Consider the following 14,197-nt stretch of genomic DNA (forward strand, 5'->3'; position numbering starts at 1 on the left):
CTCACATCATCCAGAATGTCTGCAAGAAAACACTTAGCGCCTTATTTAGAAAATGAAATGAGACAACAAAGTTAATGAAAACATTTCCATGACATTTGATGTGGGTAAACACGCCCCCCTGACAATGATTCATAATGTTTTTGGTGACAGTGTGACCTTTCTCATGTCCTTCCCCAGGCCAGGATTTAATCACACAAGTGATATCAAGGCTGAAAGTGCAGATTATGGGTCCTGTGTTTCATTTTTGTTTCCTTTCCTCTGAAATACTGGATAATTTTACCTGCACGGGCCACTAAAACTCTTCAGATTAAATAAGCTGATAAAATCCAAATTAGTGTGGTCACAGTGGTCACAGCTCATGTCCAGACTGAGGTCACAAGTTGCGACGAAAGGACCCAAATGGATACTGATTTGTTTTAAGGGGTCACAAGGCAAAGAGGCTGGGAACTGCTGCCATGTGAGATTAGTCTCTTCTACTGTTGACATTTAAGGAGCTTCTTTTTTTACACAAACCTCAGGCCAAAATGTTTTGAAAAGAAGATAAAATGCTCACACTGCTGTGAAAAAGGGATGAATTAATGTGATGCTAATGGTTGCGTGGCCTTTTGTTTTGTGGCACCGTCGGGGCAAATTTGACAGTTATTATCCCTCCTATTCATAGAACTTTAGGATGAGATTCTTTTTCAAACAATAGTGTGGTAAAATGAACATTTCAGCATCTAGTGGGGCTTTGCTTAGCTGCTTATGTGTTCTGATTAAACACGTACCATCACCAGTCACAACAGGTTTTAAATTCTAGTATTTTTCTGCTGGGTTATTAGATTTTTTTCGGCAGCTGGTAGAAACTAAGGCTCTCAAAAACTCCAGAATTTAAAGTGGATGTGCCACAAATAAGACGTAAGGTTTTGTCCTTTTACATTTCAAAGAAATAAGTGACCTGCAGGCCTGTACTGTACATTCGTGCCATTCAAAATTCACATTCAGATTCACATTCAGAAAACTTTATTTATCGTCAGAGGGCAATTAAAAGGCACATAGAGCAGGCAGTGCAGGAATGATGTAAGAAACTGAGTAGAAAAAATTAAAGATAAAATAATACAAAATAAAACAAATATATATATATATATATATATATATATAAATCAAATCAGCCGGGCACCACATCAGATACTACAATATCTCCCGTGGAGTCACCTTTTAATTTTATTTATATCAATCTACATTTGGACTCACTGTCTTATTCAAATTTTTGTGTTTGTTTGTTGTTTTTATACAGTTTTCTACATCACAGAACAGTAATAATCCGCTTGTTATAATGTAGCAAACAAACAAGCACCTCATTGCTCAAATATATTTTAAATGTTAGATCCTTCTCGTCAACCTTTTGCCTTGAAGACAACTTTGCATCGATGCTGTTTCTTATACAGTCAGAAGGTGCCACCTTGTGGTCATTTTGTGAACTGTGCATCGATGGTTTCTTCACACAACCCCTATGATTTTCAGAGATCAATATGCCTAAGGTTTATATACATAAAGCAGGTACATTTACATAATTGATGTACATGTTGTTACTTATTTTACTGCTTTACAAAATATGGCAAAAAATATGCTCAAGAATGTTGAGTAGTGACTCCTAGATTTTGTCAAAAGAGAGCATTTGTTTACAGTGAGTGCAGCGCTTGTAAGTATGAATCTAAATGTAGTTCAGTGCACTTAACTGGTGATACATATCGGGCCCTTGCTGGACTTATAGTGTCTGATGGGATATTTACCCTGAGGCCTGTGATGTCGTTAGCTGTGACTTGTTACTGTTTGAGTGAGAGTGTTTAGTGCCGCCGTGTTGCCTGGGAACCAGCAGGCTGCTGTGTGTCTATAACAGGACGCTGTGGACCGATAAGAGCTGCTTCATCAACGCTCCATTACTGCTATTTCTGATTTACAGATGGAACCAAAGATGTGGGCGATGTTCTATTCTGTCACATTTAGTTCTTCATTCAGCAGATAAAGCTCGCTGCTTAGTATTCAGCTTTTTGTTACAGTTTAATTATAGCCTGTCTACATGCAAAACGACATTAAAAAAAGGAATGCATTTGGGATCATTTTTGTACTTAACATTTAAAATGCCAAACATAATATTATATCTGGGATAAAGTGGACATAAAAAATGGGGTCTCACAGCCAAGGAGGAAGCACTGCAGCTGAAAGCATCCTGTTCAGTGTGTCCCAGTGTGATAAAAGATTAATGTGTCACAACAGTCAGAGGTGAGGCAGACTGACCTCCATCCTGGGCCTCCCTCGTGTTCACACGCCCCAGTCCTGTGAAACAAAAACCCTGCTGCTCACTGTGGCTGGTAGATAAGTTTCTCCAAAGTTCTTCAGCTCTAAGCAGAAATACTGAAATACTTTTGGTTGGAATTGAGGGGGAACTCCAACGATTTTACAAATAAAAAGAAAGTTTATCATCAGATTAGAACAACTGTCAAATATATTTTGTAACTCTGAAAGAGGTTTCAAAAATCTGAGAAAATAATTCTGATGATATCACCAGAGTCATGAGACTAAAAATATTTAATCTTTGTTACAGAATACAGCTGTGATGGTAGGGGGTGTGGGTGTTTTCCAGGGAGCCAAATGAAAGGCTTGTGTGCATTGTGAAAGCTGTAGGATTCAGGATTTTGGACTTTGACATTATTAGGAACCAAAAACATTCCTTGTCAAGACTGGATTCCATCCAAAGGACCTCAAAGAGCTCAGTTTCACTTGTGCTCAGTACTTTGTGATAATTTGATGAGCTGATTTTTATAAACTAAAGTAGCATTTAAACCGCATTCTAAGGCCTTATCTTGTAGAGCTTATATGTCAGAAGTTACATAAAAATCCAATTTTGCTTACTTTGTTTACATGAGTTTGTATAATTACAAATCCTTGATTAACTAATTAGTATTTAATTCATGGTAAGCGACTACAGCAGTCACTAGCAGCTTTGTTCAGCAGTTTCAGGCTTTGTTTAAGTTAATATTATTCTGTATATTGAGAAGATGAATTTCTATCTATCTATCTATCTATCTATCTATCTATCTATCTATCTATCTATCTATCTATCTATCTATCTATCTATCTATCTATCTATCTATCTATCTATCTATCTATCTATCTATCTATCTATCTATCTATGTGTATAGAAAAACTATCCCTGCCAAAATTTGTGGTAAATCTTACATTACTACTAGGTTCCTTGCAACTGGAAATGAAATAAACAAGTGAAAAAAAGATGACAAGACACTATGTTAGAGATGTTAATGATTAATTTAAATGATTTGCATGTTTTTATGATTAAAAATGGTTGCAATATCCAAAAACATTCATACCCGTGAAAACTTTCATAAATTTTTGGAGAAAAAACATCCATAATAGTCCTGATCATTTCTATCATGTTTTAGAGCATTCTGATACACAGTAAACTGGGAACTGCTGATGCTGAGCCGGTTGCCGAAGTCCAAAGTTTAACCAGAAAGTAGATAGAGTTCCAGCACTGCATGTTCCAACAAGATAGCTATCTAAACTATAAAAAGTTGTCAAAATATGGTTCAAACAAAACAAGATAATCAGAGTTTAGATCTGAATCCTACTGAGAATCTGTGAGGAAAACTGAAGACCGGAGTGATGAAGGAGGGAAGGCTTTCAACTTTAAAAACCTGGAGATCATCAGAAAGAGGAGTCTCAGTGGAGAAAGGTTGTTACGCTCTAATAAATAACTCCAAAAATTACAGCCTAATCCTAACAGTAGTGTACAGTTTTTACAAAATATGATTAAATACTATAAAACTGGATCCTTTGGGGGAGTGGCAGACCGCTGCAAAGACTGATGGTGTGAAGAAAAAACATGTACAACCTTATTTGGGCAGCTAAGATTATTATTGTTGACTAAGAATGTTGTAGCTGATGCCCTGAGACAGGATGTTTTGTTTGTTTGCTGCTGTTGTTTTGCAATTTTTCTTCCTTTTATGAAAAAATAGTAAGTTAAATTATTTTTCATTGCATTTAAATGTTTTAAATAAACTCTAATTTTTGAATACATGCTCCCAATCCTTAAAAATGTAACTCATCTTAATCAATATATTATATTGTTTAGATCTTTTGCTGCTATATGCATTTTAAATAATAAACAGAGTTGGTAGATCTCAATTATGGATCATAAAAGTCAATTATTGTTATGTATGGTAGATGAGAGAAATTTATCTGGGTGTAAAAAAGAAAAAAAATGTAATTTACAGGCAACTACAGGTAGAGATAAGGTTGAATAGAGTGGCAACATTAAATATGTTATGACAATGGAAAGTCTCGGTAGAGTATTAATTATTAAACCTCATATTCTACTGTACAGTGTTGGAATCTATTACACATGTATTTACATTTTAAGTGAATTACAAGAGTAACTCTGAAATATGATGAAGTGGTGGTGACAGCAGACGCCAGTATTTTACTGTATTTTCATAGAAAATGTGTAGAAGTTACAAGAACTGTTTGAATAATGTGTTAGGAAATGAAGAAGTTTCCATCGATCACTGATAATTGAGGACATTGTAGAAAAAAAGGGCAAAAAAAGGGTGGAAAAAGTTTAAAATCACTAGCTTATATCATTTTCAACCAGAACCCTACTGAAGAAATCTACTGGTCAAATAAAAATCACTGAAACTGCAACTGAACTGCTATTTAAAACATTCATTAACTGACTGTAAAATGTAGTTACAGGAAGTGAAACTATGAGTCTGTGCAGCTGCAGCAACACTCCCACTTTATTTACCAGGTTTACAGCGTCATGTGGTCATTCTTCTTTTCTTTCCATGATAATTGTGTTGTATTTTCTATTTTTTTAAACATCTGAGTAAAATGAAGGTAAATAAGAGTGCCTCCTGTGGGAAGACCCATCACAGGGTTAAAGGTACAGCAGCGTGCGTCAAATGCTGCGTAACGGCGCGTAATGAGCGCTGGGTGGGGAGAGGGATGGAGGAGGAGGAGGCTGGTGGAGGCTGGATGAGGCTGGAGGGGGCCGGTCCTTCCACGGAGCTCCGAGCTGCAGCCCTCAGCAGCTTCCTGGCCGCCGCTGCTCCTGACAAACGGCTCATTCTCGTCTCTGATTATGTGCTTCGCTCTCCGGCTGTCTCCGGCTCTGCTGCAGGAAGCTGGGCTTGTTTCCTCTCCCTGACAGCCCCCATCCGCAGCAGCTTCTTCCTCTTTCTCCGGGTTTCGCCTCTCACTTCTCCTCGGCCGGGGGCTGAGCAGCCACAGACCGGCAGCAGATCAGCCTCCCCCTCCGCTGCGCTCCCCTCCTCCTCCGGCCAGCGGGTCATGGAGGCCCTGGTGGAGGAGAAGGAGCCGATGGACCAGGCGCCCCTGCCCACCCTGACTCCGGCCGTGCCCCCCTACGTGACTCTGGGCCTGACAGTGGTGTACACCGTCTTCTACTCCCTCCTCTTCATTTTCGTCTACGTGCAGCTCTGGCTGGTGCTCCGGTACCGACACAAGCGCTTCAGCTACCAGACGGTGTTCCTGTTCCTGTGCCTGCTGTGGTCGGCGCTGCGCACCGTCCTCTTCTCCTTCTACTTCAGGAACTTTGTGACAGCCAACACTCTGGGGCCCTTCCCCTTCTGGCTGCTCTACTGCTTCCCTGTCTGCCTGCAGTTCTTCACCCTCAGCCTCATGAACCTGTACTTTGCAAAGGTGAGTTCAGAGGATGACACCCTGAAAGGTCACCCAAGGGACCTGTCTCCATCACCTTTAGGCACAATGCATAGTCGCTGGATAAAAAGAAAAATCAGATTTGCTATTTCAGATTAACTATTCAAGTTGCAAGCATTAATTTGATTAGAATCAGCTCAATATTGTGTGGCTTCAATTCTAATTTCTGCCTTTGATTAGCTCAGTTAAATAATTCCTCTGTCTAAACATGCCTTGACAGTTTCAAACAATAAAGACATATAAACAAAAAATAACTTTGATTATAGAACAAAGGCTAACTATCCTAACTCAATGAAGTTTGTTGGCTGAACATAATTCCATTAGAAGCTGCCATAGCTCAAATAGACCAACATAATCTGGTGCATTAACTTTTCTTCTTGAGGCCAAACATGATTTTTTAGAATATATTTACTGACAGAACTACCAGGCTTGTGTGACTTTTAAAGGACTTCCCTCCACTTAAAGGTGTCTCTAACTTACTGTTGGATTGCTAAAACGTTTGAGCTTCCCTGTGCAGAAATTGATTCACAAAGATTGTCTTCATTTGATGAAGTCGAGGTTTCTTTCTCTGAGTTGATGTACGTGTGAGCAGGATTTTGTGACACGGTAAACAGGTTATGGTTCAGTGTGCAGCTTCCACACATGTGATGTGGAAACACGAGGTTACGTACAGACACCAGCAGATACAAAGAGTGTAAATACAAAGAGATAGAACGAGAAAGGACTTTCAGTGAAGTAAGAGACAATTAAAATAAAATAAAATAAAGATTCTGGATTCTTAGCAAGAGAGGTCACATGTCATTTTAACATATCATGATAGTGTAATTGAACCTTTTATGATTATTTTATTAGCAATGAACATGTTGATTGATCGGCTGTTTGGTCTGTAAAATGTCAGAAAATGGCGAAAAATGTCAATCTGTGTTTCCCAAAGCCTAAGACTATCAGTTTGCCATCACAAAGAAGGAAAGAAATCAGAAACTACTCAAGAATTTAGACTTTTCCCTTCTAAAAAATCACTCAGACGAGTTAGTCAATTATCAGCAAAGTCTGTCATTCATTTACTAGTTGACAACTTATTGCTTTTTTCTTGCAGCTTTAATTATTACCTGTAGTGACCTAAATAATCATTCCTAGTCGAAACCTTTCACATGTCAGGCGCGTTGGGGATATTTGTCCTCATGTGATCTAGTTCCTTGGTATTATGCAACTATATTGGACAAAATCTCAAATGACGTGCAGTAACTGTACAGTAAAAGAATAATTAGACATGCAGCTTTTGAAGTAAGAGCTGTAAAACTTACACTAGGGTTGTGTAACGGTCCTATTAAAATTCTAGTTTTGATTGTAAAATTATGCAATGAGAGCACTGTGATTATTTCTGTTACTTTTGATTGAGGGATGAAGGCTGGGTTTATAAAATGAGAGGAAGCTCTGATGGCTTCAGAGAAATAACTCATTAATAGATGAGTTCAGCAGTCATTTCAGTTCTAGATAGAAATATTTTTCATCTAATGGCAAATGTCATCAAATCGAAATATTGAATAATAAACTGTGCTCTATTCTTATGTTTGTCTTTACAGTTTTCCCTCTAAAAATCAAACTATGATAACAATAACACGAATTTGTCAGGATCCAAGTGAACTGAAGGTTGTTTGATGCTAACGCTGAATTATTGTCCACCTGCTGCAACTGTTACACTTGTTCTGCCTCTAGAAGTCTCTCCTATGACTTAACAGCAGGATTCTACTACACCGTCCAGTGAGTGCTACCTGTTGCTGTCAGTGTAACAGACTCTCATTCAGATCGCCCACAAACTGTGATGCACCGAATCATTTCTTCAACCGCTTACATAATCCACATTTCAAATAATAGCTGCTCTGGCTGCTGCCTGAAGCTTTATTTTTAGCATAATCCTCTTGCGCCGATGTGAGTCACAGTTGCGAATTGACGGCGAGGCTCAAATCTTTGCGGCCCTGCGCTGCTGTGTGACCGCTGTGAAGTTTGAAATTCCGCTGCCAGGTTCCTCTTTCATAAGAAGCTTTTCAAAGACCAAGAATACAGAAGTGAAACCAGCCTACTGTAAAAGCGTGACGCATTTGCATGATGCACTGTTTGCTTTCTTTTGGCAGGTTGTTTTCAAGGCTAAGTCAAAGTATTCACCAGAGCTTTTGAGGTACAGGTAAGACCAGACAGTGAGCTTTAATAGATGAAGATTATTCATTTACTGGGTCTGATTTCCAGTTCATTTTATAATATTTTGTTTTGGTTTTTTTGTGTGTTTCCAACAGGCTGCCACTGTACCTCGTCTTCCTCTTCATCAGCCTGGTGTTTTTGGTGGTGAATTTAGTTTGTGCCCTGCTGGTGAGGATGTCCGCCGCAGAAGCTCACACCATCGTGTTAGTGAGAGTCGCAATCAACGACACACTTTTCGTCTTGTGTGCCATCTCGCTCTCTTTATGTCTTTACAAGATCGCCAAGATGTCTCTGGCCAACATTTACCTAGAGTCCAAGGTGAGACTTTCTGGTTCTCTACGGAGAGAAGAAACCTGGCTTTTGATTTATTTACTTTATTCTACACATTGCTCCAGCTTTGTGATTGTTTCCTGGCAACACGGTGTGGTTCTTGTGCATGACTGACTGTACAGTGGTGCATCTGCTCTGTACAGTATGTTATCTCATACTTAACCAACCGAACGACCCATTTTTCATCAGCGTCCGTGTTGTTTTTATATGATTTCACAGATGTTTTCATCAGATTACGCCTCATTTCAAATGTGAACATATGCCTGAGATATAACATCTTAATGTGACTCTTCAACCTGTTCAGGGGACGTCAGTGTGCCAGGTGACAGTTATAGGAGCCATCGTCATCCTCCTCTATGCATCCAGGGCGTGCTACAATCTGGTCGTTCTGGGACTCTCCAACAAGAGCATCAACTCCTTTGACTACGACTGGTACAACGTTTCAGACCAGGTGAGTCACCAGAGGGCGCACCGCCACGAAGAAGCACTTCAGCTTGTAGTGAAAAGCACTTCATCTCCTTCTCAGTGAGTTAGAGGAGAGGAATTACAGTAAATATGAAGCAGGAGTTAGCTTAGCATAATGAGATTCTCCTGGTTACCTGGCAACCTCATGTTCCTCATGACTGCAGGAACTGTGGATTAAAATAGGAAACAAGTCCGATTTACTGATTACCAATATGGACAGAACCCAAGAACAGCACATTATTCCCAGGGGCTAAATTGGGATTTAGATGATCTCTTGTCCATTGAGGTCAGGGGGTCAAAGAGCAGACTGCAGGCAGTGGAATTAGGGACTATTTTTTCAGTCAGAGGAAAGCAGTTCTAGTGAAAAATGTACACATAGTTCTGTGGATGTGGATTGTCCAGAGTGACAACTGAAAAGACTTAAAGTTTAAGTCAAAATTTCGACTCAGATTTCTCAAATGAAAGTGGGAAGAGAGAACATTCTCATTTATGGTTTACATTTTTTGTGAACTTTCAAGAAAAATACCCTCCTTGAAGCTCTGTGAAGTCCCAAATGGCAACAATACAACACCCTAAATATAAATACCAATGTTCAAATAAACTGCATTGTTACAGTTTGCATGGAAGGAAACATTAGTCTCTCCTTTTAATAGTAATAATAATAACTAATGATAATAATAACTTTATTTGTATACCCCCTTTCAGAAGAACATTCACAAAGTGCTTTGACAGGTAGAACTCAGTGATAAAAAAGAAATAAAATAGAACTTTACAGGAAGGCGAGTCTATAAATGTGGGTTTAAAGAAGTGATTTAAAAGAATGTACTGATTGGGCAAGCTTTATCTCTTCAGGCAGGTCGTTACAAAGCCGAGTGGCCCTGATGGAAAAGGCCCGTCACCCCTGGATTTAAGCCTCAACTTTGGAAAAACTAGGAGGGCTGCGACATAGGGGGTTAGCATGTATATAATATAATATAGCCAGGAGCAAGGCCCTGGCAAGCTTTAAAAGTGATCAGTAAAATCTTAAAATCAGTTCTGAAATGGACAGGGAGCCAGTGGAGGGAAGCTGGAACAGGGGAGATGTGATGTCGTATGTTAAAACCAGTAAGAAGCCTAGCTGCTGCGTTCTGGACCAGTTGGAGGCGGGATCGGGATTTTTGTGGAAAACCCGATAAAAGGGAGTTGCAGTAATTTTTTTCCAGCCCATTCTGTACTGCACTATCACATTCTGGACATAGCTTTGCACAATACGTGACTAAAATATCTACAACAACTTTACGGCACTATTTTCATGATTGTGTTGTCTGTTGCCTTTTTTAGAGAAAAATGATTTAAGGGTATACTGTGATCATGATGAGGTCCAACAGGAGTCAATTCAGATTTCAGGAGGTGTGGCTTTAGCTCCAGTGGGCTCCAGCCGGATTTAATCCCTAATTATTCCGACCGTCATTGTGAGCTTTTGTTTTGTTGTGAACTGTCTGTGTTCATTTGAGGCCAATACTGATATTTCAATTGAAAGCCTTTATTGGCTGGCTTATTTGTTTGTACATCTCTTTGTATTAGAATCTGCTCCCAGTACCTCTAAAGTTCACTCCTGAACACTTTATTACCCTTTTTGATATTACAATAATCAGAGTATGAAAAAATGACTAATTATGATTTTACAGAGAGTTACAAGCTAAGCATTGCTAACTGGCTACTGAACTAGAGAGTCTTCCTCTATGTAGGAACCCCAGTAAGTGTATTTTCTAAAGTATTCCTGTAAAATGTCATCTTGCTGTGTGACTGTTCAGACCAGTTTATCAAGTTTGCTTAGACTTATGTTCACATTTTAGGAGAACTCACCTCTTCACATCTTTGCTATACCAATGTCATAGTTTATTTAAGGCTAAAGGTGAAACTAATATGTTTTGGAAGTCTTCATCACCGTTTTAACCCTGCTGCTGTCTTCATTTACGGGCACCAAAAAATATTGTTTCCTTGTCTAAAACAAATTCATAAATTCAGCAAAATATTTCCCCAAATTCTTTAAAATTTGCAAAACCTTTAAGAAGAAAATTCCAATAATTCCTTAAAATTTTCCCTTGAAAGTTTTATTTTTAAAAAAATCCACCAAATTTGGCAAGAAAATTCTTGTAAATATTTTTTTAAAATGAGTAAAAATCTTCCAAAAAAAATAAACAAATAAAAACATCTAAAATGATTACATACATATCAGCAAAACCTCTAATATTTTCTGTAAGAGCATTCATAAAAAAATCAACCAAAATCCAGCGAATTTGTCTGGATTTTGGTTGATTTTTTTGTGAATGTTCTTAGGAAAAAATTTTAACATTTCTTTTTTTCCGCCCAAAAAATGTTTAAAGATTTCCCAAAAATGTTGAAAATGTGGACATCAGAAGTTTCTCTGTGAAAATAGATATTTTTTTTCCACATTTTCAATTTTGACCTGCAGGACGACACGAGGGTTAAAGAGCTGCTGGAATGGTGTGTAATAATGTTACTGTTGTTTCTTTCAGGCGGATTTACAGTCAACTCTGGGCGACACTGGCTACATCGTCTTCGGTGTGATTTTGTTTGTTTGGGAGCTTCTCCCCACCTCTCTTGTGGTTTTCTTCTTCAGAGTTCGACAGCCGAACCTGGACAAGGTGAGCCAGCAGTTAGTCTGAGCCGGCGGTTCCCAGCCTGTCGGTCAGAAGATGATTTATTAAAAAAAAGAAAAAGAAGCAAACTGTAGTTCAGCTGTACGAAAGTGTCAATTTTAGTTTTTTTCTTGTGAGAAACTGGACACTGGTTGTTTCAGACAAATTGGACAATTTAAGGGGAAATACCACGATTGTTGGAAGTGCTCACAAGTAATAGACTGTGCAGTGTCTGAGGAGGTTATTGGTTTATTTCAAGAGCTCATAGAGCAAACAGGTTGGGAGTCACTGCCTCAAGTCATGTGTAATGCGGTTATGTGAGAAATTGCCGTTGTTCACTCTGATATCTTACATTTACTGTTTTGTCTTTGTGTCTCTCTCGTCCTGCAGAGCGGCTCTGGCCTCCCTAGTCATGTCTTCTCCTCTCGGGCTTATTTCTTTGACAACCCGCGACGTTATGACAGCGACGATGACCTGGCGTGGAGCGTCATGCCTCAGAACATCCAAGCCAGGTACAAACACCTACCAGAAAACTGCTGTGCGTGAATCAGGAACGTTTCTAAATGCAAAGAGACATTTAAACCGACGTGTTTATTGATTCTCCAGCCTGGCTGCCGACAGCTATGAGTGGGGGAGCCAAAGCAGCGGCATCGGCGCCTACATCGGAGGAGACGACACTTACAACCTCCCTCCTCCTCCAGAGGAGCTCAGCCACTACTGACCGGAGCTCATCAGTGGCTCCTGCTCACCTGTGGCTTCAGTTTTCTTTTGTATATTTTTGCACAGTCTCTGTTCCGAACGAGGCACATGGGGACAAACGTCTCCCTCCACTTCAGACATTCAGTTTTCTATTTTGTGTAGAAAAGAACTAACAGACTTTGGTCAGTAAATACAGACCCAGTGATGGGACATTAGTTTTGCACACTCCTTGTACAAAGTTCTGCTCTTAAACGTTTTTCATTGTATAGTTTATATTGAATACGTCTTAATATATTTCCTGACCTTTGTAATACGTACTGTATTACGATTTTATGTACTGTCAATGGTGTTCTTTTTCATACAGATTGGTTTATATAGAGGAGATGTTCTTTTAATTCATATTAAAACAAGTTTAAATGTCCTAAAAATGCTGTTTATTTTTGATATCACACCAACGCTCAAAGGATAAAAGCGGAGTGGGCCGCCTGTGTTTTATAGACAGTTCCGCGTGGCTCTTAAACAGTCAAAGTGACGCATTTTTATGCTTCAAAAAGCAAATACAGCTTCAGTTTTGCATTCATGACATGACAGTGAGTTGAAAATGGGATTTTTTTTGACATATTTTCAGAAGCAAACATTTGATCCTCTTTGACACGGCGCACACAGATGAAGGAGACATGCTTGAACAAAACAAGGAGAGTGATCTTTTTCAATCATTACTCAATAAAAATATGAATAGATGAAATAATTTTCTTTTGAAAAACTAAGAGCACTCTGGTCTCGGAAATGGCAGTGCTGCATTGAGCAGAAACCATTTCCTGTAGGTGTTTTGCATAATTGTCCACTAGTCTCTGGTAAAAAAAAAAAAAGAAAAAAATTCCCTTCATTTGCAAGATGTTTGAGGGTTTTCTGCATGTACTGCTTGATTGAAATCTCCCCACAACATTTCAATGTTTTTTTAATGACTAGCTCATTCCATAAACCCCCATTTCCTATTTTAGAGCCACTTCTTAGTAGATTGTAAGTGTGTTTAAGACTATCATCCTGCTGAAAGGTTCACTTCTGGTCCAACTTTAACTTTCAGACACATTATTTTCAAGCTCTCTTTGTTGTGATGCAGAATTCACAGTTAAGTCAGTGAGAGGACACTGCCCAGTCCCTCAGGCAGCAAAGCAAATTCCAAACCACAACATTTCCACCACCTTCTTCACAGTCGGTATGAAGTTCTTCTCCTGAAAGGTCGACTTTGGTCTGCACTGAACTAGTCTGTTGTTATTGAAGCCAAACAACTCCATCCAAAAGGCTTTTCAAAGGTCTTTGCCTCTATGTTCTGCTCTAATGTTGTCTTTGAACAGCAAAGTTTTGTTTCCCTGGCAAACCTCCCATGCAGGTTAAATAAGTGTGATCTCTTTCTGATTGAAGATGCGAACACTTTGACACCAACAGTTGCAGCAGTCACCTGTAGGTCCTGGGATAAAATGATAGGATTCTTGAGGATCATTCATAAGAGCGGCTGCTCCTGAGCTGAATTTGGTGGAAAACAAAGCGATCGTGTGAGTTGTACTCCACTTGCAGAGGATTCCCTTCACAGTGGAATGATTCATATCAGATCATGCCAGACTCAAAGTCATCAGCAACCTTTCAGTTTTGACGACAGTTGAGAGCTCATCAGATGAATTCATGGTGACACCACACGCATTAATGGCAAAGAGAAGAGCAGGGCCTGGAGGTTAAAATGTTTAAATAAGACAGGTTCCAGCTGTCGATCCTTCAGGAGGTTTGAATTACTGCCACTAAATCTGGAACCCCTTCTGATTTGATGTATTTGATAGTGTGATAAATGGGCTCACTTTTTCCATGTGACGGATTTGTTTTTTTTGTTTATTTAAATTATGAAAATGTCAAATTCAGATGCTTACTGGAGTATATCACTTTTAAGGAGGATCAAGTGCTTCTTCAAAAATGTATAAAATAAAATAAAATCATTCATTTCCACGAGACATAACCATTGTTTCACAAGACTGCATGTCCACTTCTCCACATAACTTTTCAATTTTCCATTTTTAAAATGTCTGTTTATTCCAGTATATTGATTTAAAACATTATGAGAATGCAACATTGCCTTT

At 39.0% G+C, this 14,197-nt stretch overlaps 1 protein-coding gene across 1 annotated transcript; it reads left to right on the forward strand.

The window, feature by feature from the left end:
* The first annotated feature begins 4,973 nt into the window (after positions 1-4,973).
* On the forward strand, positions 4,974-12,499 carry gpr137ba (G protein-coupled receptor 137Ba). The gene is made up of 7 exons (XM_022191270.2): positions 4,974-5,721; positions 7,872-7,921; positions 8,031-8,253; positions 8,570-8,716; positions 11,250-11,378; positions 11,763-11,884; positions 11,979-12,499. Exons 1-7 carry the CDS (start codon positions 5,005-5,007, stop codon positions 12,091-12,093), a joined length of 1,503 nt encoding a protein of 500 aa, XP_022046962.2. The 5' UTR covers positions 4,974-5,004; the 3' UTR covers positions 12,094-12,499.
* The last annotated feature ends 1,698 nt before the right edge of the window (positions 12,500-14,197 follow it).

The sequence above is a fragment of the Acanthochromis polyacanthus genome, chromosome 15, assembly GCF_021347895.1.
Source record: "Acanthochromis polyacanthus isolate Apoly-LR-REF ecotype Palm Island chromosome 15, KAUST_Apoly_ChrSc, whole genome shotgun sequence".
NCBI lineage: Eukaryota > Metazoa > Chordata > Actinopteri > Pomacentridae > Acanthochromis > Acanthochromis polyacanthus.

Excerpts from the sequence above, each read along its gene's own strand:
- gpr137ba (XM_022191270.2), top strand. The coding sequence starts at position 5,005 with ATGGAGGAGGAGGAGGCTGGTGGAGGCTGGATGAGGCTGGAGGGGGCC. Across the intron at positions 5,722-7,871 it reads TGAACCTGTACTTTGCAAAG|GTTGTTTTCAAGGCTAAGTC; the intron begins GTGAGTTCAGAG and ends TTCTTTTGGCAG. Across the intron at positions 8,717-11,249 it reads GGTACAACGTTTCAGACCAG|GCGGATTTACAGTCAACTCT; the intron begins GTGAGTCACCAG and ends TGTTTCTTTCAG.